The 27,988-nt window shown below is 34.7% G+C and overlaps 2 protein-coding genes across 2 annotated transcripts; both read right to left on the bottom strand.

Moving 5' to 3' along the window:
- Positions 1–22: 22 nt before the first annotated feature.
- Positions 23–15,426, bottom strand: Ack (activated Cdc42 kinase). The gene is made up of 21 exons (XM_080157867.1): positions 15,209–15,426; positions 14,005–14,238; positions 13,462–13,551; positions 12,633–12,725; positions 12,078–12,258; positions 11,513–11,640; positions 10,842–10,983; positions 10,518–10,603; positions 10,021–10,159; positions 9,172–9,602; positions 7,362–7,458; positions 6,956–7,105; positions 4,540–5,893; positions 4,144–4,326; positions 3,774–3,949; positions 3,399–3,516; positions 2,668–2,835; positions 1,989–2,203; positions 1,504–1,627; positions 1,215–1,283; positions 23–1,018 (listed from the first exon to the last, which is right to left on the bottom strand). Exons 1-21 carry the CDS (start codon positions 15,296–15,298, stop codon positions 919–921), a joined length of 4,368 nt encoding a protein of 1,455 aa, XP_080013993.1. The 5' UTR covers positions 15,299–15,426; the 3' UTR covers positions 23–918.
- A 311-nt stretch (positions 15,427–15,737) lies between these two features.
- On the bottom strand, positions 15,738–27,797 carry Rop (Syntaxin-binding protein Rop). Its single transcript, XM_080157871.1, has 8 exons — positions 27,212–27,797; positions 26,428–26,522; positions 25,906–25,985; positions 25,379–25,524; positions 21,069–21,243; positions 20,449–20,523; positions 19,497–20,095; positions 15,738–17,841 (listed from the first exon to the last, which is right to left on the bottom strand). The coding sequence occupies exons 1-8, from the start codon at positions 27,475–27,477 to the stop codon at positions 17,496–17,498; spliced, it is 1,782 nt and encodes a 593-aa protein (XP_080013997.1). The 5' UTR covers positions 27,478–27,797; the 3' UTR covers positions 15,738–17,495.
- Positions 27,798–27,988: the final 191 nt, after the last annotated feature.

Below are 27,988 nucleotides of genomic sequence, written 5' to 3'. Positions count from 1 at the left end.
TACTTTTTAACCCATATTTTGATCTGAAAAATATTAAATGTCATATAATATTACAATTTTTACAAAACTGTATGTAATTTTTTTTTCAATTAATTTCAATTAATAAGGTATTAAAAATTATCAAAGTGGGCAGGGGCATATTTCACTATATTTGCTAAGTTATCCCATGTGATAAGGGATAAGTCAATACACGACAAGTTGAAATACATCACCGATGACTATTGACAAAATCATTCATTCCATAATAGTTATAAATTATTGGTCAAGGGTTTACAATCCAATGTTTTTTACACAAAGAATGAATTTTTGGCTCGATTTTGATATTTCATAAAATGGATAATTTTTACAGCTGAAAATGCCTCCCTTATTTCTAATACCTTTAACAATAAGTAACAATGAGTATTATAATAATACGTGTTAATATTTTAATACTTTACAAATTGTATAAATATATTTTATATATAAAAATCAAACATGATCCAAAACATTAAATTAGTAGGTATCAAATAAAAATATAATTTGATTTAAAATCATGAACATAAAAAGTGAATAGGTAAATGATAAAATTATTTGTAAAATTAAATTCTAAAGTTTTCCTAATACATTTCATTTTCTCTAAAATCTTTCAATAGTAGGTTACCAAAAATATATATCTTCACATAAAAAAATTATATAAATAAATGTATAAATGCATAACTTTATAACATCATATTCTTTCTTTTAAAATAACAGAAAAATAAGTTTTTAGTTTTTAATAGCGATGTAATGCCCCTTCTAAAAAGCAACAAAAAATATCTAAAAATGGGAAAAAACAATAAAAGATGATATAATAAGCAACATGCGTTTGTCTAGAGGGCATATTATTATTCAATGTAAAATAAAAAGTTAAAAGTCAAACATAAAGCTGTTCAGTAACTACTACAGAGCGTCCAGAAGCTTGCTGGCAGCCTGTTCCAGGTCCCAGTTGACCGCTTGCAGTACCTTCTCACACTTCGGCTTGGTGGCCACTCCGATCCTGAGCGTTTTTTTATTGTCATACAACCAAACAAAAAAATTTGATCAATAGTATAGAATCTTTTTTTTAAATAAAAAAACTTACCTATTACTAATTTTAGGGTAAAAAGGTAGATACATAGGTAATAAAAATGCGCTCTAACATAAGATTGCTATCTATCATATTTTCCATTTTTTTATGATTTGTATGAACTTTCCTGTAGAGTTTATCTATTTTGAGATTCTTGACAGCTATGCTCGTGTCCCAATTAACAGATACCAAGGCGGCCCTGGCAATCAAGTGGATACTTAGATTTAAATCAGGGAGAGAGGGGACATTGGACTGTAAATTATACTGGTACCCAAAGTTTTATAACCGTGTTATCTTATTAGATTTTAGGTTCTTTAATTAATTTTGGTAATATGTTCAATAAATAATTCAAATCTAGTGTTTCAATATTTCTTTGTATTAAAATAAAAAATCTAATTAAATAAAATAAGTATCCATGCCTGATCTCGCTGCCGGACATTCCCGGAACCATTTTGGCGCACTGCGCAATCTTGTTGATCTCCATGGCATTACTGGAGCGCGGTATCGAGTCCCGAGTTCCATACGTTAACTCGTTACTTCCACCTTAAAATTAAGTATGAAAACTTATGCCTTTTTTGAAATGAAAAAAACCTCACAGAAACGTCTAAAAGTTAAGATTTCTTAGAGACCAATGATTTGGAGGACCTTAGAGCTATGCATTTTACATGAAAGCATTAAAACAAGAGTTTGTATTAATTACAAAACGTAAAAACTGGTAATAAACTGAAAAAAGTTTAGATAATGAAAAGTTTAAGCAAGGGTAGGACAATGGAACCTAAAATGGTCCTCTCCCAAATCATTCTGAGAAGTTGTCAATAAATTAAAGCCACAAGAGAATATGTTTGTATTGTTCAGTAGACTTTCTAAAGTTATGGAATAGCTGCGTGACATAAAATATTTTTACCTGAATGATTACTTCCAAATGATTCATTCAGCCTCGCCACAGAATTATATTCATTCAGCTGTATGCGCTGTGAAGCCAGTAGATCTATCCGCCGGTCCGTCTGTTCACTGCCACCGCCGGTTGCACCGCTGCCTGTGTTTAGCTGCCGCCAATTAGAGCTAGCACCCCGGACGTTGCCTATTCCGGTTGTTCTGTTTCCGGTTTCCATTAAAGACCTTCAAAATTTAATAAAATGCTTAATGATCAGTTTTAATTAGATCAAATAAAATTACCTAGGTAACGCAAAGTTTAAAAACCACATTATCTTATTGGTTGGCTTAAAAATTCTGGGTACACTTATTGAATCTTAATTAGTTGGTTAAAACTAAAAGTGCAGTGCCCAACCATTTCAACCAATAATTTTTAATTTTTAATGTGTTGTGTAAGTATGCCTATGTATCGGGGTTGTCATATTGGACATTTTTTCGATAACGGGCCGCCCAATTGCCCAAAAGGGTTTTGGGCGCCCAAAAGTGCGCCCAAATAGCCCCCCCCCTTTTTCTCACCCCTCAAAACGGGGGTGCCAAAATCTGCCCAAAAGGCCCCGATAAATGGCAGCCCAAAACTGCCCGCCCGATATTACAACCCTGCTATGTATACATCATTGTCTTATCCCCAAATTCCCGGAATAAAAATATACCTTGTCATAGACTGACTGGAAGCCGCTTCCATTTGCCTATTTTCTGCCCGTTGATACGGGCGAACATGGGCGGTGTTCTTTTCCGGGGATCTTGTCATGGATAAATCGTCGCTGCCCCCCGCACTGTCCCTTGACCGGTTTAGTGCACCGCCATGAGAACTTGATGACCTTGTTTCACAGAAATGAAAATTCAAGTAGTAGCTAACGTGATTCATAAGCTTGCAATGTTATGAGATGTTGTGTACGGGTCTGTACGTTGTTAGCCAGTGCTTGCATATATGCATCTTTGCGCATAGACGGTCAAATGTAAACTAAGCAGTGTTCTTTTTTAAACTGAAGCTTTTCTTTTATTAGGTTCTGTAATTCCGTCCGTCCTTCCGTTCTATATCAGGAATAAGGTATAGCAAACAAGCGAAATAAATCTAAAATTATATGTGGGGAGCAAATCAAAAGGTCATCTTTATTATGATGCGTTGCCCTACAAAATCACGAAAAAAATCAATTGTTGTTTACAGCTGGTATGATATACTTCTTATCCTATTTATCTGATTTTTGTAATAATTGAATTTTAGGACAACAAAGTAAATTATTTTAAGCGAAGCTTCTCAATAATGAATTCCTAAAAATATGTTCATGTTCGTTTGTTTTTATGGGTGTTGTTATCCTTGTTTATACTATGGTTCGAATTTTGCTCTTAAAAATTTTCAAATTCTTTAGTATCATATCCGTGCCTTGGAAGTGGAGAAGTACGGTTCCTTTGTACAGATGGAGGTGGCTGCAACATTGGGATATTATCAACCTTCTGGCCACCCTGGGCTGACGAGTCCTGTCCCAACAAGTTTGCTTTTTCTAAACATAAAAACGATAATGATTTTTCATTCAGTGTATTAAAAATTTTCAGAGCATCGATAATCCTTTAATCAAACGTATATGGGTTGCGATAGAAAAGTTTCAGTAACAAATTACAAGTGCTGTTTATACTGTGTTTACTGTTTATATCAATAGGATGACTGTATTTTTGCTAGTCGTAAAAGTGCTATAATTCACCCAATAAACCATTTTATGATATTAGTTGAAAGCATCACTTCTAAAAATAACTTTCTTACTTTCATTATCACCCAGAGATTTCTCCAGATCTCTGATAAAGTTTCTATCCACAGAGTAAGTTTCTTTGGTTTGATCAGCTGATGAGATGTTGGAAAATTGCGGGAAATGGAAAACATCGTGTTGTTGTTGCTGTGTACGTGGTCTAGCCCCACTTGATATCATGTCTTCTCGCATTCTAAGGTTATTTTAATCTATTATATTTTTTTTGTAAAAACAAGAAAAATTTTATTTGGCAAAATCATACCCAGTACCTAAAAGTTATTATTACTGTTTTATCCCAAATAACCTAGTCTAACAGCAATACCTAGCCTAATAATCACGGAGTAAGCTAAAAGTGACCCCTCCATCCCCCCCCCCCCGTTTTGATACCTATTTTCTTCAGATTGTTGTCTTCTCAGTTCCTCCTCCATTCTTTTCCTCTTTTCTTCCTTTAGTCTGAGTGCCTCTCTTTGCAATTTTTCCTCTTCGCGTCTGATACGTTCTTGTTCTGCTCTTTTTCTTTCCTCTTCGGCTCTTCTCTTCTCCTCCCACTCTCTTCTCTCTCTTTCCATCCTATTTTCAATATAAAATAATATGTAAGCAATAGAAAAGAAAATAGGGCTACAAAATAGATGTTATGTCAAAATTATAAGAATTTTTAAAAAAAGCTCTAGAAACATATTAAATATTTTAGAAAATCAATTTCAGATATGACATAAGCTATCGATAATAATATTATATTTCTATTTTTATAATAAATTAAATGAGTAATAAACATTAATTTACCTGTGCTGTTTTAATTTTTCCAGGTTTTTCATTTCCATCTCTTTCTCCATCCTGTTGTACTGCTCGTACTGATTAGGGAAAGGAATAAGAGCTTGGCTAGGTCCAGTTGGCTGCAACATTTGTTGTGACTGTTGTTGTTGTTGTTGTTGATATAAACTCATTTGCTGAGGTGGTTGATAATTTTGCTGTTGTTGATAATTCATTTGTTGTGGTTGATGTTGAGCCATTTGCTGATACTGCTGTAAATTCATTTGATGTTGATTAAAATTCATTTGCTGATGTTGTGCTTGAATTATTTGTTGTTGTTGCAAATGTTGATATTGTTGATCATTATTTGCTATGTTATTTACATTTGGAATATTTTTGGAGTTATCATTATGAGATTGTTGCATAATTGAAACGTTTTCATTTTTCTCAACTTTAGATTTCTTATTGACTGTAGCATATAAGGGTTCTAGGTTTTCTGTTACAGGCTTTAGATTATTAGAATCCGCGTTGGGAAATTGGAAAACGTTCTGGTCCTTGGTTGAGATCTTCATATCACCGATTTTTTCATTCAGCCAAGAAAATGCTTCGGAGGGGTTTTGTTCAGTCTGACGTTTTGGCTGGATTGTGTTCTTACTATTGTTAAATGGCGAAGGTGAATCTAGACCAGCGATGGCTTCGTTAGATCCTAAAACTAAGTCGTATGGGTTAAAGGCGGGTGGGGAGAAGGGTGAAGTTAATGGGGGTAAAAATTCTGGTTCAGAATTTGCTGCCGAAACGGCACGTCTATGGCGTGTTGATTCTGTGGTTTCATTTGTTAACAAAGGTGGTTCTGGAGTAGATGTGGCGGCTAACTGAGTATTTGGTGGGTTTCGTGCTGCTTCGGTGGTTATTTGAATAACAGGTGGGCTGGCGGGTTTGTGCAGAGTATTGTTAATATCATTAGAGGCTAACAGCTGATTGATAATAGACGGTTTACATTCATTTACATTTGTCATTGACTGGGTTTTTGTGCTGAGTTTATCATTTTGATTGTATCTTGTCAATGTGCTTTGTGAATCAATATTAACATTGCTAGTATCAAAAGGATCATTCTCTTGGTTATAATCATCAAATTCATTGTCGTGGCTATTTTCATAATCTTCATCAGGAGGTAAGTGATAAGTTTCTCCAGCCGGAAGAGAAGAAAAAGATTCATTATTAAGATCATTTGTCAAATAAGATTCATTGTTTTGATATCTGTGTCCCCCGTCCACATCTGCTGTGGGAGGAATATCCTGGTCAATAATACTCTGGTTCATCATGGCGGAGGCACTTCTTGTCTCGTTGTCCTCTTGGCTTGTGTTGGCATACAGCCGTCCTTCAAACTTTAAAGAATACTTATGGATTTTAATTCATAAAACGTAGTATCATGACCCCCCCCCCCCCTTCCAAAAAAACTTTTCAGTTTAAAAGAGAATATCACTATTTCTTCTTTTATTAAAGTAAATCTCAAAAATTAAGAGGGGGTTTTAATTCAACCATCTCGTAATCAATGAGTAAATGGCACTTAAAATTCGAATTTCGATCTGAAATTTTGGATGGGTAATCCTTGGTAGGTTTATTTTCCCTAAATCGAACAAAAAGTTTGAAAAGTAACGGCTGGCAGCTTAGTCGTTTAGCCGTTTTTGGCTTATTTTCAGGGCAAATTCATCATTAAGGGGGGGGGGGGGTTAATGCAACCATCTCGTAATCAGTGAGCAAATGGGACTTATAATTCGAATTTCGATCTGAACTTTTGCATGAGTAATCCTTGGTAGGTCTATATTCCCTAAATTGAACAAAAAGTTGGAAAAGTAACGGCTGGCGGCTCAGCCGTTTAGCCGTTTTTTGCCTATTTTTAGGGTAAATCCATCATCAATTACGTAGGAATCAACTTTTTAAAACATATTTTTGGTTTAATTCATGTTAAATGATAGCAATAACATTTTTAAAACTTCTAGTACCAACAGCTACCGTCTAGAACCGTTTGATAGCGTTTTGGAGTGGCAAAGAGTATTATGTGGAGATAGATTTCGTGACTAATTTCCACTATATAGATACAAAAAATGGCAAAACGGCTAAGCTGCCAGCCGTTAGCCGTTACTTTTCCAACTTTTTGTTCGATTTAGGGAAAATAGACATACCAAGGATTACTCTTGCAAAATTTCAGATGGAAATTCGAATTCTAAGTGCCATTTACTCATTGATTACGAGATGGTTGCATTAACCCCCCCCCCCACCCCCACCCTTAGGATTTCATTCTTCACATTTAATTTTTATTAGAATTTCATTCTTAAGTGAAGGGTCGATTCCCTCCCCCAATTCTTTAGTGGCCTAGAAGCCAAGGCGTAGCCGCTAGTAAATCATACCGTCCTTGTTTTATCAATAATCCTTTAAGGTATCCTTTCCTGATCATCGGGAGAAAGATCTATTAAAGAATCCTCTTTCTTAGTCAGAGTTGTACAGGACTCTGTTTCAACGGTGGGGAAATTCTTATGAAGATCGGGCATAGATTTGTAGTTTTGCATAGGAGGCGCGTTTCCGCGTTCATCTCTGTGGCCTAAATAACAATACAAGTGTAATTCTAGCGTTCACAACTTACTTCATATCTTACTACTTCGTGCAATTCAAAGAGAAAGGAGTAAACTAATTTGTACTTTCCGCCTAATTTATAAAGAATCATTTTTTGCAAAGTTTGAAAGGTCCAATACCTACATCTTGAAGACTACTGCTTTAGAAGTCTTAAGGACAGTATGAAAAAATAAGAAACCATTCAAAATTGTAAAAATGTAATGAAACTTGTATAAATGACTGACCTGTATTTTGATCTTGATTCCATCCCGGGGCAGGACGACGTGGGACAACAGAAGTGGAAACTGTTTCTGTCACCTGCTGCAGACGAGTATCAATTACCTGTAATACAAATTTAAAGTTACAAAAATATTAAACCAAGAAGATAACAGGAAATAATATTAACGAGTAAAAAGTTGTTAAGTATGACTTTAATACAGTATAGGTATTCCTTTCAGTACTCTTCTTTTGTTCATTTTTGTTTTACGCTACTTATGAACATAATTTCTGTTGACTTCTGATTGACTTTCCATAAAAACAAGGATGACAACATCCATAAGTAACGAAGCACAAAAAATCGTCGATGGGAATACGTACAGGTAGATTTAAAAGGTTTTTACTAAAATCAAGAATAGATTTATTGGATAAAATAAACATGAAACCTTGTTTTATTTTGCATGATGACGATGGTTAAAGTAAATTATATTAAAGATGCTCATAACAATGGGAAAAATTATTTTGATACTGATATCCCATAAAAGTTTGAAAATTGCATCAAAATAAACAAAGATATGGGGAAATATGTAAAACATATAAAAATAGCCAAAAACCTGATAAAAGGCAGTCTGGCCGTCATGGTTGTTTATTAAAACGACAAAAAATTTAATTTATAAATCCTTAACTAAAATATTTGGAAAATTGGACCATATACACTGAAGATATGGAAAAAAGTGTTAAATATATAAAAATAGCCTAAAACCTGCCAAAAAGGCAGTCTGGCCGTCATGGTTACTTTGTTTAAAAGACGGGAAATTTAATTTTGATATCTATAACTGAAAAGTTTTGAAAATCGGACTATAAACACTGATGATATTGAGAAAAATGTTAAATATATAAAAAACAGCCTAGAACCTGCTAAAAAAGGCAGTCTGGCCGTCATGATTGTTTTCTTTAAAAGACGGGAAATTTAATTTTGATATCTATAACTGAAAAAATTTTGAAAATCGGACCATAAACACTGAAGATATGGAGAAAAATGTGAAAAATATAAAAATAGCCTAAAACCTGCTAAAAAGGCAGTCTGGCCTTCATGGTTGTTCCTTTAAACGACGGGAAATTTAATTTTGATGTCTGTAACTGAAAAATTTTTGAAAATCGGACAATAAACACTGAAGATATGTAGAAAAATGTGAAAAATATAAAAATAGCCTAAAACCTGCTAAAAAGGCAGTCTGGCCTTCATGGTTGTTCCTTTAAACTACGGGAAATTTAATTTTGATATCTGTAACTGAAAAAATTTTGAAAATCGGACCATAAACACTGAAGATATGGAGAAAAATGTGAAAAATATAAAAATAGCCTAAAACCTGCTAAAAATCGGTCCGAACGCCAATGATGTTTTATAGTCAATTGTGCTCCTTAATGATGGGAATGTTGTCAAAAAATTTTAGCATTCTATCTTTTATAGGAGCTGAGTAAATCCCATTTCCCCCATAGCGTTACGGACTGACTGACGGACTGACTGACGGACGGACAAAGTGAATTATAGAGTAGCTTCGCTACTAAAAAGTACTGAAGTATCTTACTATCTGGTGAACCGATAAGAACCCTTTACAGTAAAGCTTATTATAGATCAAGGGAAGGACCTCGGACCTCCCAATAGAAATTATCCCTCCTCCCCTATCCTCCAGTGCCCCTAGAGGCATCTAGAGGCGTAGCCGCTAATAATCTGTAATCTAAAGTTTAATGTGTTTGAACGAAATAGATTAGGTATACAATTAGGTATAATATGTATAAGAAATTATCTTTATCAATAGATTATTAAGGTATATGCACCTGATCTTCGAGACGTTCATATTTAAACTGCTGTGTCTGCCTAATAGTTGTCTGCAGATTAGGCGGTGTCATCTTGGTCCTCATAGAGTTGCGGCCGGGAAGCCGGAATTCATCCGCCGCCATTTCATTATCCTGGGACGGAGAGGATAAATCATGAGCCTGCATCGGCGACCGAATATATAAGTCATCGATGGCCTCCGGTCGGCCCCATGACCGGCCTTGACCGCTTGACCCATGACCGGTATGGATGAAGCTATTCTTCAATGGCTTGCTAATATCACGGATTTTCTTGCCCTGGGTGTCCTGGGCTATTTTGCGGGGGAAGAGACCGATGTCGAATGACCGCTGGTTTTGACCTTTCCACCAGTAGTTCTCAGACTTGCCCTCGATAACAATTATGGTGTCTCCAGGTTCGATTTGCATCTTACCCTAGTCAATGAATATAATATTAAAGACTTTTAAACTAATATGATTAAACAAATTATCATTTCTAAGGAATTTAAACAACTTAAAGGCTATTTAATTTAAAGAAAACGGTATATTTCCTACCTTTAAACTTTGGGGAAAAAAGCCAGCTTGCTTATATATTTTAATGATTGTATTTTATATTCAGTCACATATGATTCAATCCTATAATACAAGCAACAATAGTTGACATAGTTCCCCAAATACAAAGCTTAAGAAAAATAACTATCTTTTCGTACCAAAATGTATAAATAATAATGAGCTCCTATTAGTCCAATTATAAATTGATCAATGATCATTGATCATCTATTCCAGCATTAAAATTCTAGATGGATTTTTTTTTTTTAATTTCAAGTTTTGTTCTAGTAAATCATATTCATCCCTGTTCATCAAACGGCTCCAGACTGCGTACAATGACCGGAACAGTTTCAGCCAGAAAATCCTTTAAGGCCTCGAAGGTCGGTCTGTCCGTCGGCATGCCAGCCCAGCATTGTAACATTAGCTGGTATATATCAGGTGGACACTGAAAATTGTTTAAAGTTTGATTTCAAATCCAATAGATTCCAAACTCCATTTAAGCTCTAGATTTTTTGATATTCCTAGAAGATCTTTAAGAATTTGAAATTGATAAATATGGTTAGTAATTTTATGCTATATCTTTTTAAATCAAAATAAAAACAAATTTCACAAAAGCTGTCGTTAAAGTGCTCTGAAGTAACAAACAAAAACCTAACTTACAACCCACCCACACAAACCCCCAAACACACACTCACGTCTTGTTATCTTCTTATATTAACAGTGTACTTCTGAATTATTATTAAATTTAAAAAAATCAGGGAAACATTTTATCTGTAGTGTATTTCTAAAAAAGAAATTATTACCGCTGGAGGTTGATGTAGCCTTTCTCCATCTCTATCAATTTTCTTCAAGATCTGAGAACCATTTAATCCAATCCAGGGCTCTTCACCTATTCAAAATACATCTTTTACTATTATCATCAAGCCATTTGGTTGCAATAACTTTTTTTTGATGTTTTATCAGCGAGTGTTGATTGCAGCCAAAGCGTTTGTTCCAAAACTTTTAAAAAGGCATAAAATGGTTAGTTATAGAATTCTAATTTGGTTTTGAAAATTATTGAGTTAGAACTCTAAAATTGAATTAAATGTCCTTTTTCTCATCATCATAAATTCCTGAAAATGACTTACCAAAAGTGAACATCTCCCAGAGGGTGACCCCAAACATCCAGGTATCCGAGGCATGGCTGAACTGTCGGGTTTTCAGGCTCTCCGGGGCACACCAGGGGAAAGGCACTTTTTTACGCTCAGACATCACATAACAGTCATCTTCCTGTTGTAAAAATAAAATTATCGCATTTTCATTTCCTTGTTGTTTAAATTATAAAATACTGAAATTAAATAGGACAATAGCATTTTAATCTTTGTGGTACCATCCAAAACCCCTTAACTCTCCCACTCTGATAATCACATATATGTACCCAAGCAAAATAAAGTTTTTTTTGTGACACTTTTTAAAGTTTATGCTAGGTATAGGTATTTATTAGGTACCTACATGGAGACAGGGGGCGCGGGAATTTATAAGCATGGTTTACAAAGGATATTATTTTATATTTTTTTTTTGCTATCGTGTCTTTAAACATTTTAATTACAATAATATATGATCATTGATCATATGTAATGTTACAGTAAAACAGTAAACATTCATACTGTAATACTTGTCAAAAGACATTTTTAACACAAATTCAACGAACTTTTACTTTAATAACCATCATTATGACTATTGGTAGTCATTTTCACGGACGGACAATTGATGCATATACAAAAGCTATAGAGTAGCCGCAAAATTACAAATATCTAACCTGTGGTAAGGCACGCATGAGACCAAAGTCTCCAATTTTAACCCTGTCTATGGAAGAGAGAAGAATGTTTCTACACGCCAGATCTCGGTGGATAAATCTCTTTAACTCTAGATACGCCATACCCCGGGCTGAAATTTTAAAATCATTTTGGATATTTATGCAATGAAATGTAAGGAGATTAATTCAATGCCTCATCTTTAGAGATTCTTTTTGAAATATCGTTTTCTTTGTTAATTCCAATTACAACATAACATTAAAGGATTTCTTAGTGAGTAAACCGTATTTTTAAAAAAAATCAATGAATTTAATTATTTTCTTTCGTAGATTAAAATTATTGGTTGAAAAGTTTGGACACTGAAGATTGAAACGAACTAGGTAGGTAATCAAGATAACATAAAGTTTTAAACCAACTATTGAGAGAACATGTTCATGAAACTTTGGGCATCATTTTATTTTACAGTACAATGTCCCCACCCTCCCTGTTAAGTAATGTTCATTAGGTAATCATTTTATCGTTTCCCTATACACAAAGTCGTTGGTTTTTTAATAAATAAAATTAGGATACCTATTTGAATGGCAAAATCCCAGATGGCGACAATAGGTATCCTGCCCATCTGCTTGTGCATCCAGTCAATGAGTGAGCCCAGGGGCGCTAGCTCGACTATCATCATCATGGGCTGGCTGAGCACGATGCCGTACAGACGAATTAGATTCTCGTGGTCTAACGCGTGCATAGCCGTACATTCCTACATATTTAGTTTTTGGTAGCTGCAAAGTAATGTTGTTATATCTGTTTGTACGTACATCAGTCTTTTTTTAACTCCATTATAAGAGGAATGACATTTATATCTTTGTTTATCGATCAATTTTAATAATTCATGAATACATACCGTACGTAACAATTTCATATTAAGAGACTTTTAAAAAAAGTGTAAATAAGATATTATTTATTGAAGTATAATATAAATTGCCTAGGTATAAATATTGGAATTCAATTATGTTATACATGTTTATAACTTTAAAATGAATATCTGTACACCATTGCACTCCAAATTGAATATATATAATATAAGAGAGAAAAATACTCAACCCTACACCCACAAAAATATTATACACATACCTTGACAAAATCTTCAAAGGCCCCGGGTTGAGAGAGAGTATTTTGTTTCAAAACTTTGGCAGCCACAGGCAAAATTTTTCCAGACGGGGTGCTCTAAAGATTATTTTCTTCATAATAAATTGTAATTTAGACTGAAAAGAGTGCCATGCCCACCAAAATATACTTAAAAATAAATGCTATGAAGAAAAATGACTTTCGTTTCATTTTAATACCTAAGTTTTTTTTATGTATTTTTTTGTTCTGCATAAATACATGATACAAAAAATAAATAAACTTTTACTTTTAAATTAACAAATACATCAATGTAATTTACACAAAAACTTGAAACCTACATAACTACATACTAAGTGTATTATACTATTTTGAAAAAAAAAGAAAATTTTCATTTAAGTAGGTATTTTGTACGTCATTTCCTGTAAAGAAATTATTACGTAGTAAAATATATATTTCTGTGATGTTAAAATCAACACGATTGTTGATTAAAATTATTGGTTTAAAAGTTTAAACTCTTCTAGTTTGAACTACCAATCAAGATTTAACAGAAATACATTTTTTTAACCTGATAGATATTTGTATAAAATTTTGGGCACCAGAGCTGGATCTTTAAATCATTTTAGTGGTGAGCCAGATCGGGGTGAGCCGAATTTCAGCCAATCACAGCGCGGCATTTCATGCTGTGCTCTCATTGGTGAAAAGTTGGCTCACCCCGATCTGGCTCACCACTAAAATGATTTAAAAATCCAGCTCAGTATGATTTACAATCAAATATCCTCTACATTCCAGAAGATATAGTTATTTATAAATAATCAAAATTAAAATTTATTGTTACCCATTGTCCTTTGCAGACAATACCAAAGGAACCATCCCCCAGTTTTCCAAGCAGTCTTCCATTTTCATCTCGAGTTTTTATATCTTTGTCCTAAATATATATTAAAATAAAAACAAAATTGGTAGGTACCTATAGAAAAAAAGAACATTTTTTTCATTTTATTCTTAGCATAACTAACCATGCTACAGGGGGTATCAAGACCACTTTGAAGAAACACACACCGCTGGTAAAACCCTGTGCTGTGCTCGTAACTCAAATTTAAGAGATTTATTAAATTTAATTTGTTTTAGGTAAACAATATCAATGAACGAAAAGTTATAAGACTTTTTAAAATTAAAGTAAGGTGAAAATTGAAAATGAGTGTTGAATAAAGGCAAATTCATTATAAGATAAACATAATCCGAGTTAAATGTTAAAATAAATCAGGCATTTTGATCTTTTCGAATATGGTTTTATCTGCTGTTGTAATTACTCCCAATATGTAGTTTAAAGTCTTTAAACGCACCTTCTAAATCTTTATCATTGATTAAAATGGTAGCATACCTGAATAAGACAAGTGAGTGCAAGATCAGGTACAAAACTAGAAGCCGAGGCTCCCACAGCCTTTTTATAGCCACCACCGGCGCCAAACTTGCCCACTGGCAACAGCTTTGTAAACTTGCTCTTCAGCCGCTTCCGCTTGATGATGTCCAACAGCCGTTTGGCGGCCGGCTTGGACATTCCGATCTTTTCCAGATCTTCCGGCTGCACATAGCTGAAGTGCTGCAAACGTGAGACCTAAAAAGAAAAATAATGCAGAAAAAGTTTTGAAAATTAATTTCATCAATAAATCATTGTTAATTTCCTAAGTGCAATTTTGAAACGTAAAAACCTTTTATATAGTTACAAAATTGTATAACAGTATTTTTGCAATATAAACAAATTAATTTTTCAAAAACACCCACCTACCCACACATCCTTGATCCACCCACTTATAAAAGACAAACGCAAATGTAAACAAAGAATCTTCAATTATCTCATTGTATTTTTATATTTTACATAAAATTACGTTAATTTTTAAAATTTCTAAATTATAAAAGCTTTATTTAAGGATTAGTTTTAGTTAAATTAAGCCTAAATAGGTATTCTATAATCTAAACAGAAACCTGTGCTTTTAGTATACCTAAGCTTTAAATTTAGACTTTTCTGGACAAGAAATTTATGTGATTAGGACAGACTTAGGTTATATCATGCCTAGGTATAGAATCTACTCTATTCCCAGAATACAAACGACTTCTTCAATAGGCGAGAACAGATCTTAAGGCCAAAGTAATTTAAGTTCCACATGGATGCCTGAACTTTATTGCCTCACAATTTTCAGTTCCTAGAAACTTTTTATTTTGAAATTAGGTAGGTATGATTACTTTTATTCATGGAATAATTCTATTTCTACAGGAAAAGCTTCACACATACGATTTTGACAATTAATCTCTCCCTAGATAGCGTAGGTGAACAAGCGTGACTAGGGGGTCAGACCGTTGGGGGGGGGGGGGGGGACTTGGGATTTTAAATTACACTGGTAACTAAATTTATCATATTTGTTGGCTCAAAAACTTTCGGTACTCGTCTTGAATTTGAAATGATTGTTTTCAAACTTTTAAACCAATAATTTTATTCTGAAGACAGGGGTATTTTTGTCAATCTTCATGGGAGATATAAATATAAATTTATCTTACATTGCCTTATTCCTTACGATCCTTGTACAAACCTGAAGTTCATCGCGGATGCGAACAAAGAACTGGTCAAGCTGGACCTCGTGCAGCAGCTCCAGCAACCAATCTCGACCATCATCTTCCATTTCTCATTTTAGGTCGTCTTTGCCATCAATCAATTAATCAATATGACAGTCAATCAATCAATTAACTAACTAGTCAATCAATCAATCAATGAATTGATTTGTCAACTAACCAAGCGACCTCTCTGCAATACAATGAAAACTAAATATATTGCTGTTTCTACTTTGGGTCAAATCACAGAAAAAAACATAAATAATGTTCACCACAAAAACATTAGAATAATAATAATTCATGTGTTAGGATAATTGTATCTAAAAAGCAGGTTTAAAAACACCTAATTATAGGTAATTTTTAACTTTGTTGTATTTCTAGAAGCTGACTAGATAGTGCTAACTATAGAATAATATTTTTTAATAACTTTTTTACATTCTTAATTTTTAAATAAAAAAATTTTAAAAAATAATAAAAATTGAAAAAAAAATTGCAGAATTCATAATTGGATTATTTAATATTAAATTTATTTTTGAAACACATCAAGAAACATGCACTAATAATAGTAGTATGATAATAATAATAATAATAATTAACATAATAATCAATATCAAGAGTAGTTTACAATGATAATAAAGTGGGATGCAAATATAATATTAATCTTTACTTAATCTTATCCTTACTTAAATATAAGAATATCTAGATAATAAATAAATAAAAATTCAAAACAATAAGATTCCAAAAATACAATTGAAAAAAAACCATTGAGCGAAAAATATTTGTTTTGTGACTAAATAAAATAAATTTTTCGCATACAATATACACTAGGATTAATTCAAAATATTTGTTGACTCTACAAGGGAACAATGTGTAGTAATAATTTTCAATTTTTTGATGATCATAAACCATTATACAGGGTGTACCACTTAAATTGTCTTTATAAGCCTTAACATGCAAAGAAAAAAGAGATACTTTAGATTTTTAAAAACAAAATTTATGGCGTTTGTCAAGGCGTTTTAATCATTGGGACAATTTAGGTACAACACCCTGTATTTATTACATATCAACAATTAAAGTCTTTTTATAAAATAAAAATGCTTTTCAAAACTTTATAACTGTTGATATATAACAAGACTTTAATATCATATAATAATATATTATTAATCTTAATAATACATGAACTTACTAACAAGCAATATTACTCATAAAAAATTGGCTAATACTCGAAAATGCATAAGAGAGGTTTTTAATTAAATTATATTAATTTTGGCACTTAAATCAAAAATTAAAAAAGGTAAATTTTTGATATGTTACCCTATTTATTAATCAAAAAGAGACAAAATAAAATAAAAATTATATAAAGAGAGAACCATATATTGCATCAAAGTTTGTTTATATTTGTGCCAAAATTAGAATAATTATAATTTTATTACAGGCTAACATACAAGTGCAAACAATAGAATATTTTTTTACACAGTTTTTAAGTTTTTGTAAAAATTAAAGAAAAATTGGAAATAGCAGTCAAACTTTTGGCTTCCAACCTTTTTAAATCATTAGTTCTTTCTTTATTGATAACATTTACGCCTTGTTTTTAAAGAATTATATTTTGACTGGGGTCAAAATATCTCAATTCAAATGCCTTGGCAAAAGTTTCTTTATTTTTACGCAAACTTAATATAATCTATTATATCTTCTATTAATAATTATGTGATAAACTATATTCTATGAACACGAAAATAATAATAATATGAATGCATCAAGTCTAGAAATATTTCCTCCAAAAAACATATGTAAATTTTTCACAAAACATTTTTGTTAAACTTTTTATTGACGCCAAACTGACCAAACGAGCGCAGAAAAAACGCTGTAAATATTCAAGTATAGATCAGAAAGGAATGTAAAGATTTTATTTTAAGTAGTTTTTGATTTACATTTAAGTTTTATTCTACTCTTAAATTGTACTTAATTTATATAAATATTTAAATTACCCAACGATATTTATAAACATTTAAGTACATAATCTTTAGATTAAAATGTTACTATAGGGAACAGAGCATTTATGAGAAATATTGAAAAAGCTGATCATTAAAAGCACGCCAGTTTATATCATTTACAGAAATGGAGTTGCATTATTATTATTCAATTAACATTTTTAATCTATCATCAACATTAGAGTAAACTGTTTGTTAAAATTTTAGAATTGAAAACATAAACAAGAAAATAATAATTATAATAACATGTTATATGAATAATTTACTAATTAGGTGATCAGTCCTCGTCCTGACCCTCGCCCAGGTTCTTCAAGTCGCCCAAGAACTGTTCTGGAGTAATAAGATGTGACCCGCCCAGAATGCACTCCCAGTTCTTCCTTTCGTTGGTAACCTCGTAGGCCGCGCGCATCTCACTGAAGGAGGCGCCGCCGACGATAAACACAATCATGCGGGGTAGGTTCTTGCCCTGGGCCTCCTTCTTGTGCCAGTGGCCGAACCTGGCGCTGTTGGGAGCCTGCCTGTGCATGGAGCCCTGGCGCTGGCCGCTGAGGAATGGGAAGTGGTTGTTGTCGAGCTTGTCGTCGATGGCGTCTTCGATAATATCCTTGCATAGCGGCGTCCACCTAAGTTAGTAGTGAGAGAAAATAATTGAGTGACTTCCTAAGGGGGGGGGGGGGGTTTTAATGCAACCATCTCGTAATCAATGTATAAATGGCACTTAGAATTCGAATTTCGATCTCAAATTTTGCATGAGTAATCCTTGGTAGGTCTATTTTCCCTAAATCGAACAAAAAATTGAAAAAGTAACGGCTGGCAGCCGTTTTTTGCCTATTTTCAGGATAAATTCATCATTAATTACGTAGGAATCAACTTTTTAAAACATATTTTTGGTTTAATTCATGTTAAATGATAGCAATAACCATTTTTTAAATTTCTATTACCAGCTGCTAAACGGCTAGAACCGGCTGAAAACGGCTGGGAGCTGCCAAGAGTATGAAGAGTTGATAGGGCATGTAACATGTCTAGGGGTAGGTTTTTATGGTTGGTGAGCTCAAAAATGCTACCAAAAATAGTGGCAGCCCATCCATATGGCAGCTGGGTAACAGCTGCAGCTAAGCTGGTAGCGGCCAAGAGTAGAATGGGTAGATAGGGCTTGTGACATGTCTAGGGGTAGGTTTTTATGGGTGCTGAGCTCAAAAATGCTATCAAAAATAGTGGCAGCTCATCCATATGGCAGCTGGGTAACGGCTTCTGCTCAGCTGGGAGCAGCCAAGAGTAGAATGAGTAGATAGGGCTTGTGACGTGTCTAGGGGTAGGTTTTAAGGGGTGCTGAGCTCATAAATACTATTAAAAATAGTGGCGGCCAATCCACATGGCAGCTGGGTAAAAGCTACAGCTCAGCTGGGAGCGGCCAAGAGTAGAATGAGTACATAGCGCTTGTGAGGTGTCTAGGGATAGGTTTTATTGGGTGCTGAGCTCAAAAATACTACCAAAAATAGTGGCCGCCTATCAATATGGCAGCTGGGTAACAGCTGCATCTAAGCTGGGAGCGGCAAAGAGTAGAATGAGTTCATAGGGCTTGTGACGTGTTTAGAGGTAGGTTTTCATGGGTGCTGAGCTCAAAATACTACCAAAAAAAAGTGGCCGCCCATCCATTTAGCAGCTGGTACTAGAAATTTAAAAAATGGTTATTGCTATCATTTAACATGAATTAAACCAAAAATATGTTTTAAAAAGTTGATTCCTACGTAATTAATGATGAATTTGCCCTGAAAATAGGCAAAAAACGGCTAAACGGCTGAGCCGCCAGCTGCCAGCCGTTACTTTTCCAACTTTTTGTTTGATTTAGGGAAAATAGACTTACCAAGGATTACTCATGCAAAATTTGAGATCGAAATTCGAATTCTAAGTGCCATTTATACATTGATTACGAGATGGTTACATTAAAAACCCCCCCCCTTAGTAAAACTCAGACCAAGAAACAATAAACAAACATTGGTCCAACATGAACTACTCTCATAATAGATGTTACTATTAGGTTAGGTTAGTGAGTATGATATTAAACAAAATAGGATTTGATATCAGGTTTTAATCTAGTTGAAATGGTTATGATTAGGATCCATATTGGATGATAAGCTTTAGGAAGGACTCCACCCCTTTCAGGTTTAGTTACATTTGTATTTTCAAAGTCATTCTAAAAATAATAATTTTCCATTGGGAAAATCATTTTTAAAGGGATATTCATTTAAAGTCTTAACAAAGAAAACAATTTTCTTACCTTGACATCTGGTAGGTCTGTTCTGTGACGCGTTCCTTGCGCTTCATCTGCCAAATCTTCCTCCTGTTCCCGTCCACAACCACGTTTACCCCCAGGTTCGAGGTGTTCTTGATGGCCGCCGTCTCTTCGTTGGGGATCTGAGCGTGCTGGATCAGCTTGGTAAGATTCTCCTCAGAGATGCCGTTCTTGGACTGAATATACAGCAGGATGATCCTGATTTTATCCTTGAATGTCACCTTTTGATCCAACAGAATTGGGACAATGTTCTTCATGTGGTCCCTGATCTTTTCACCTTCGGCGTCGGTGCCCATGGCCAGGTCTTGTTCCACCTTGCAAAGTTTGTCAATATAACCCTGATAGTTCTTCATACATTCCTCGGCTAGATGCAGATGAGTGGAAAACTTGGCAAGCTCCTTCTGATGCTCAGGCATCTTCTTGATCATCTGGGACAGATCCTTGATGCTGGCCTTGTCTGAGCTGCTCTGCACACGCTTCTCCTGGTTGAACTTCTTCAGCTTCTTTGTCACGTTCTGGGAGACAACGGCAATATGCTGGTGGCGCATCTCAACCCACAAGTCGTCATTCTCGTCAAGGAGTACCTAAGAATATATGTGTTTAAACAAGGATGACACCAACAATAAATAGCGAAGCATCAAAAAATTGATCGACAAACAAAGTTAATTGTAGAGCAAGTATTCAGTGGACATATAAAAAAGGGGGGGGGGGAGAAGAAGTACATATGAATAAAAGATTGATAGAAAATAAAAAAATCATAAAAAAAATAATTATCCTATGTTATTTGATACTTGACTAAAGAACCGCGCCGACAAAGTAACGTATACAAGATGCTCTTTGGAAAGGGTTATTTTCACAAAAACGGAGATATTCACATTTACGTTACGAACCGACAAGTTGAGCTGATAAGGTACAAAGTACCAACAAGAAATCTTACCTCTTTTAAAACTCCAGGTCCAGCCTCGTACTTGTACACATCATTGTTGATGTCCAGCAGGTCGAGAGCCATAGCCTTAACAGGTAAAACAATAATGAACACAAAAATATGCAATACCTTTGTGTTGGATTGATAACAACGTAGAGAAAAACCCTTATAATACGTCACAAGGTCCTAACTAACTATTGCAGACAACAAACCCATTGATTGCACAACATTTGGCTGGAAATCCTAAATTTGGGAGAGATTTTAACAACGCATAACAGGTGCCTGGTAATAAGCGGTGCTTCTGTTTTGGGTGAAGCCATTCAGCCAACTCTTATAACTAAAGTCGCACATATGTTGAGTAACAACAGTATTTACAACTTTTAACGTCAATTGTAAATCGTCCCGCCGACGATTTAGTCTATAGTTAAAAATAGGCTGGGCTGAGATTCGAACACATAACCTCTCCAACGACCAGAGGATATTTTTAATTTTATAGGCACTACACCCCTGTTTAATATTACCCCATATTTCTTTTAAAAAAACATTTTAAGGCTTTGAAATTGTTATATTAGAAAAAAACTGTTTTGGGATTTTTTTCACATTATAGTGGCTATTCTAAAAACAAAGCTTACCTGAAAAGTGAGCTCATGAAGCAAAGCACTGGTAATATCAAATCCTCTGTCCAGAATAATAAGCTGAGACTTTGCCTTCTCCGGGCCCTCCCCCATGGTTGGGTCATCAGCCTTGTATGCGTCCAGCTTCTGTTGGACCAGCTGAGCTAGGTCACCATTACGCTCAAAGTCGGCTCTGGATTAATAAGAACAAGATTAGTTTTCATGGAAACTTATTCAATTTGATAAAAAAATGTAAGTGACTTAATATATTAATATTTATAGATGTACAATGTACATTTCCATAATCTTAATAATGTGAAAGATTGATATTTACAAAAGAAGTATAAATCCAACATTTTATGAATAAAAAGTTAATTAAAGGGGGGGGGGGGCGTAATGACATAAGCTCTTAAACCGTGAGCAAAATGGTCTAAATATTGAGCTAGACCCTTCAAACTTGATATATAAGCCTAGTCCTATAGGTATTACATCTAAATGGCAAAAAAATTCCAAAATTTTTTATTTTTAGGTTAGGTTAGGTAAGAAAAACCCTGCGGAAATGGGGTTTTTAGGCTTTTTTGGTCTATTTTGATGTGGAAACTTGCCTTAAGTTGTTTTTTCTTAGGGTTTTAACTTAAATACACTGTATCTATTCATATGGACATTATTTAAGATGATTCAGCAAGTCGGGGACCGACCCCAGGGGGCTAGGTGGGTGGCCCGCAGGGGTTAAGTTCATTTTTCCCAATATATTTGTTGTGATACATCAAATTATAGGTTTTTTAGGTCAAGGAACTCAAATTCAGAGCTAAAATAAGCATTAGACTAATCTGAAGCTAGCCCCAGCGGGCTAGGTTGGTGGCCCGCAGGGGTTAAGTGCATTTTTTCTAATATATATCTTGTTATATATCAAACTATAGGTTTTTTAGGTCAAGAAACTCAAATTCTGAGCGAAAATTAGCATTAGACTGACCTGAAGCTAACCCCCTCGGGCTAGGTTGGTTTTCTGCAGGGCTTAAGAGCATTTACCTAACTTAACCTAGAAACTTACTTATATTTTTACAGGTTTCTTTCTTGAATAAACTGTGTCTATCAATGAAGACTTTATTTAAGATGATCCAGCAAGTCGGGGACCGACCCCAGCGGGCTAGGTGGGTGGCCCGCAGGGGTTAAGTGCATTTTCCCCAATATATTTGATGTGATACATCAAATGATATGTTTTTTAGGTTAAAGAACTCAAATTCAGAGCTAAAATAAGCATTAGAATAATCTGAAGCTAACCCCAGCTGGCTAGCTGGGTTGCCCACAGGGCTTAAGTGCATTTTACCTAAGCTAACCTAGAAACTTACATTTATTATTTTTTTAGGTTTTTTTTCTAGAATAAACTGTCCATTCATAAGGACCTTATGAATAAACTGTGTCTATTAATGAAGACTTTATTTAAGATGATCCAGCAAGTCGGGGACCGACCCCAGCGGGCTAGGTGGGTGGCCAGCAGGGGTTAAGTGTATTTTCCCCAATATATATGTAGTGATAAATCCAATTATAGGTTTTTTAGGTCAAAGAACTCAAATTCAGAGCTGAAGTAAGCATTAGACTAATCTGAAGCTAACCCCAGCGGGCTAGATAGGTAGCCCACAGGGCTTAAGTGCATTTTACCTAACCTAACCTAGAAACTTACGTTTAATATTTTTTTTTTTAAAAAAACTGTCCATTCATGAGGACCTTATTTCAGATGATACAGCAAGTCGAAGACCGACCCAAGCGGGCTAGGTGGGTGTCCCTCAGGGGTTAAATGCATTTTTTTTTAAAAGTATGTGTTGTCATACATCCAACTATAGGTTTTTAAGGTCAAGAAACTCAAATTTACAGCTAATAAAAGCATCAGACTAATATGAAGCTAGCCCCAGCGGGCTAAGTGGGTTGCCTGCAAGTCTTAAGTGCATTTTACCTAACCTAAGCTATTTAGAACCTTACTTGTTTTTTTTATGGTTTTTTTCTGAAATAAACTGTGTCCATTTATTAGAACATTATTTAAGATTTAAGACCCCAGCAGGCTAGGTGCGTGGCCCGCAGGGGTTAAGTGCATTTTTAGTTGTCATAAAAAAAATTATATGCATCAGGTTGCTATTATGTTTTTTCAGCTCCAAATTGACTTAGAAAAACCTATAGTTTGATGTATAACAACACATAATTTGGAAAATTTACCCCTGCAGGCCACCCACCTAATCCGCGGGGGTTAGCCTTGGGTCAGTCTAATGCTTAAATAAGCTCTGAATTTGAGTTTCTTGACATAAAAAACCTAAAATTTGATGTATGACAACACATACTTTAGAAAAAATACACTACACCCCTGTAGGCCACCCACCTAGCCCGCTGGGGTCGGTCCCCAACTTGCTGGATTATCTAAAACTAGCGGCTTCGCCCCTAGCCTCTAGGGGCTTTGCCCCAAGAGATGACAACAAAAAAGATAAAAAATAAAAAAATAAGAAGAACTAAAGAAATCTTCTACAAAAGAAATTTTCTACAAAAGAAATCTTCTACAAAAGAATTCTTCTACAAAAGAAAATTTCTACAAAAGAATTTTACAAAAGAATTCTTCTACAAAAAAAAAAAAAAAAAAAAAAAAAATGGGGGGATTTTTTTTGTTTTTTGGGGGGTTGGGGGTGTCCCACCCCCCAAGAAAATAGCTTAAAACCACCACAGGACCAATAGGTATGTACCTGAAGAGTAGAATCCAATCGGTTCAGTGGTTACCGAGATCTTAAGGGACAGACAGACGGACAGACATCAAGCTACTTTGTATTATAGATAATGTCCTCATTAATAGACACAGTTTATTCAAGGAAAAAAACAAAAAAGATTAAGTAAGTTTCTAGGTTAGGTTAGGTAAAATGCACATAAGCCCTGTGGAAAATCTACCTAGCCCGCAGGGGTTAGCTTCAGGTAAGTCTTATGTCAATTTTAGCTCTGAATTTGAGTTTCTTGACCTTAAAAACCTTTATTTTGATATATAACAAGATCTATATTGGAAATAATGCATTTAACCCCTGTGGGCCACCAACCTAGCCCGCTGGGGCTAGTTTCAGATTAGTCTTATGCTAATTCTAGCTCTGAATTTGAGTTAACTGACCTAAAAAACTTATAATTTGATGTATCGCAACATATATATTGGGAAAAATGCACTTAACCCCTGCGGGCCACCCACCTAGCCCGCTGTGGTCGGTCTCCGACTTGCTGGATCATCTTAAATAAAGTCCTCATTAATAGACACAGTTTATTCAAGAAAAAAACCTGTGAAAATATAAGTAAGTTTCTAGGTTAGGTTAGGTAAATGCTCTTAAGCCCTGCAGAAAACCAACCTAGCCCGGGGGGGTTAGCTTCAAGTCAGACTAATGCTAATTTTCGCTCAGAATTTGAGTTTCTTGACCTAAAAAACCTATAGTTTGATATATAACAAGATATATATTAGAAAAAATGCACTTAACCCCTGCGGGCCACCAACCTAGCCCGCTGGGGCTAGCTTCAGATTAGTCTAATGCTTATTTTAGCTCTGAATTTGAGTTCCTTGACCTAAAAAACCTATAATTTGATCACAACAAATATATTGGGAAAAATGAACTTAACCCCTGCGGGCCACCCACCTAGCCCCTTGGGGTCGGTCCCCGACTTGCTGAATCATCTTAAATAATGTCCATATGAATAGAAACAGTGTATTTAAGTTAAAACCCTAAGAAAAAACAATTTAAGGCAAGTTTCCACATCAAAATAGACCAAAAAAAGCCTAAAAACCCCATTTCCGCAGGGTTTTTCTTACCTAACCTAACCTAAAAATAAAAAATTTTGGATTTTTTTGCCATTTAGATGTAATACCTATAGGACTAAGCTTATATACCAAGTTTGAAGGGTCTAGCTCAATATTTAGACCATTTTGCTCACGGTTTAAGAGCTTATGTCATTACGCCCCCCCCCCCCTTTACACGTTAACGGATAAAAAAGCAGATGCATTACAAGTACAAGAATCAACAAATACCTACCTAACAAGTTTAATCAGGAACTAAAGCAAGACATCTACAAAATGGTAGGTAACTGACCGTCTATCCGTCTATACTGCGTATCGTTAGTTAATATAAACATCATTGGGAATGTTAGAATAGTCATATCGAATTAAAACATTTTAAGAAGTAGAAACATTATTTAATGTATAATTTAACACATTTCCCTTAAAACCTTTTTGGCACCTTAACTTTTGTGATAAAGTTTTAAGTCGACCAAGACGAATATGGCAAGAAGTCAAGTTTAATCCTATTGAAACTGCATAAACCAACCTGTATCTGATGGAGGGATACTCGCCGAGAGTCGAACACAAGGTAGCGATCTGCTCCGCCATTTTTTCCATGCCAGTGTTGCGGTCAGCCGCGCGCAGCGGGTTATAGTAAAACTGGAAGGCGTCCGGGGTATCCAAAGAAAACACCTGAAGATAAAATAAATAAGGATGAAAACATCTTCTATACATATATACTATATAGGTAGCGGTAGCGAAAAACATATAAAACAAAATTAGACAATCTAACAGAAAGACTTTTCATAGTTATATTTATCTCTCACAAAAGCTGAGGAAACAAATTATCCCCTTTATAATTTCAATGTCCCTAAAAGCATTATTGATTACTGAAGGACCAACGGACCAACTAGAGAAAATGCCTCGAGTAACTTTCACCTTTCTATCTCTAATAGAATCTAAGCAAATTTTTTTATTGGAGAAATACCCAGTCTCGCATTGCATTAGGTACCAACAGACAGGTTTACTAAGTGCGGTACCGACAGACAGGTTTACCAAGTGCTAAAATGTTACCTGAGCCTCATAAGGCGTAAAGGAAATGTTAATCTCTTTAAGGGTTTTGATCCGCTTGGCAGCCAAGGAGTTGCACAGCTCTTTAAATATAAATATCCATTAGAATAAAGTAGAAAGATTTCTGTCCGTCTCTCTAAGGAAAAAAATGGGAATAGGAGTGTGGGTGGAGAACAACCTGCGGACGCCAGGAATATACCAGTGGTTCCCTAACCCACTGGGACTACCTAACCTAACCGAATTAACATCAATTAACATTTTCAAGTTATCAATTCTCTATAATAAAAGATCAAAGAGGTTTAATAATGGGCCCTACAATATTATTATATATAGGCCAATATACCCAGTTTTTAAAAAGAACCCCCCCCCCCCCCCATCATTCATTAACACCGATTTTTTTTATATCAGGGGGGAGGTTTCTATGCTCGCTAAACACTTACAGGGTAATTACCAAATCGGATTGGTATTATCCCTCTTTCCCTGAAATGAGTTTAATAAATTCTATCTACTGGATATTTCATTTACCTTTAAATCTCTCTTCTGGTAGGGCCTCAGTGAAATAAACATGGGCTGCTTTATAGGACGTGCGGTTCTGACTCTGGAAATCAGACATCAAACACCTAAATAGATCCAATATTTGATATGCTGGGTTCGAGTCTGCGTTAAACTCTGGCAAACTTGGGATATTTACAGATATTTTTGTCAAATCAAACATATTAGATAGGTATTATATTAGAGGATTTAAAAGAGATTGAAAATGGGTAAAAAATATTAAATTAACACACAAGCACTAGGTACCTACAGGTTTTAATATAATACTATGGTAAATTAGTATTGCAGTTTACTTAGGAAAAGTGCGATTTATTAAACCTTTATAAAGCAATATTTTAGTTTTTCCAAATTCATTTGATTTTTATAAGAAACTTACATATAATAAAATAACATTATTGGCCTGAAATAAATCTTTTAGGGCGTAACAATTCTTAGATTAAAAAAAAATATCAGCTGTTGCTACACCCTTAGAGGGTATGGGAATACTGCCGCCCCTTATATTTTCTCATGATATTAGATTTTTTTTTGGTGAGAGAAGAAGATTATTTAATTTCATAGGCCCACAACACTCCCTCGACCAAATAACCTAAAATCAGCTATGGATCGATACTAAATTTTTCTTGGTAATTTTAAAACGTTCATCCAGATGTTTAACAGATCTTTGGGAACATTAACAAACACACAATTTACTTATTTATATTACTGCACAGTATCAATATAAAACTTGTAAGCAAAACTAGGCATCTTAATATCTTACCTGACAGACTCCTGGGTGGGCGTGATCAAATAGATGGCCTCCATGGCGGGCATAGGTTCCCTGCGCTTCTCCACAGTCTCTACGATGGTGATACCCTCCGCGGAGAGCTCGTGCATCTTGGTGCAGGCCGAGACCATCTTCATGGACTGGTTGTCCACGACCAACACCCTCCACTCCAGCTTGTTGGGCTGTTTGTTGTGCTGTTGTACAGTCGCACGGATAACATCGTTCATAATCTTACTGCCAACCAAGGTTTTTAGAGCCATTTTCAATTTATCTTATTACTTTTTTATTATTAAAAAGTTTAACAATTTTAAAATTTATGTTTCAGAATTTGGTTTCACTGAGTGTTTCTTTTCTTTATACTTGACTAAATATATTCAGCTGATGTATATATAATACACAACACAAAAATCAATATATTCTCGGCCTCCAGATGGATAAATTCACGTGAATTCAGGAATTGTTCAATACTGGGCCTTCACACCAATAACAAGGGAGAGCGACGCAATATTTTCATTATATTCTGAAATAAAAACATAATATTTTCAATAATATTAGTAATAAAATGAGTCATTTTAAAGATTTTTTAATTGATAAAATTAAAAGCACAAAACTCCTCTAAGTACTTCCTACCCTTTCAATTCCCCCCGCCCCCTCTGATAAAACTCTAGTTTTCTGCTGCAAACAAAACAAATTTTGACAAACAGAGACTCACAAAACCTCTCAGATACAAGTTTCGCTTAGCTAAAGCCACTAAAGTCGTCCTTGCTTGGC

Source organism: Acartia tonsa, chromosome 4, assembly GCF_053477335.1.
Source record: "Acartia tonsa isolate MP-2025a chromosome 4, ASM5347733v1, whole genome shotgun sequence".
NCBI classification, from domain to species: domain Eukaryota; kingdom Metazoa; phylum Arthropoda; class Copepoda; order Calanoida; family Acartiidae; genus Acartia; species Acartia tonsa.
The sequence above is the reverse complement of the archived record's forward strand: the minus strand, read 5'-3'. Positions and strand labels throughout refer to the sequence as shown.

What these genes read in the sequence shown, in the direction of transcription:
- Ack (XM_080157867.1), bottom strand. Translation starts at nt 15,298, where the DNA reads ATGGAAGATGATGGTCGAGATTGGTTGCTGGAGCTGCTGCACGAGGTC. An exon ending in TTGTCTGCAAAGGACAATGG is followed by an intron (nt 12,726 to 13,461) that starts GTAACAATAAAT and finishes AATAATCTTTAG; the next exon opens with AGCACCCCGTCTGGAAAAAT. An exon ending in ATGAACGTCTCGAAGATCAG is followed by an intron (nt 7,459 to 9,171) that starts GTGCATATACCT and finishes TTTGTATTACAG; the next exon opens with GTAATTGATACTCGTCTGCA.
- Rop (XM_080157871.1), bottom strand. Translation starts at nt 27,477, where the DNA reads ATGGCTCTAAAAACCTTGGTTGGCAGTAAGATTATGAACGATGTTATC. An exon ending in CCCACCCAGGAGTCTGTCAG is followed by an intron (nt 26,523 to 27,211) that starts GTAAGATATTAA and finishes GGATCTATTTAG; the next exon opens with GTGTTTGATGTCTGATTTCC. An exon ending in TATCCCTCCATCAGATACAG is followed by an intron (nt 21,244 to 25,378) that starts GTTGGTTTATGC and finishes TTATTAATCCAG; the next exon opens with AGCCGACTTTGAGCGTAATG.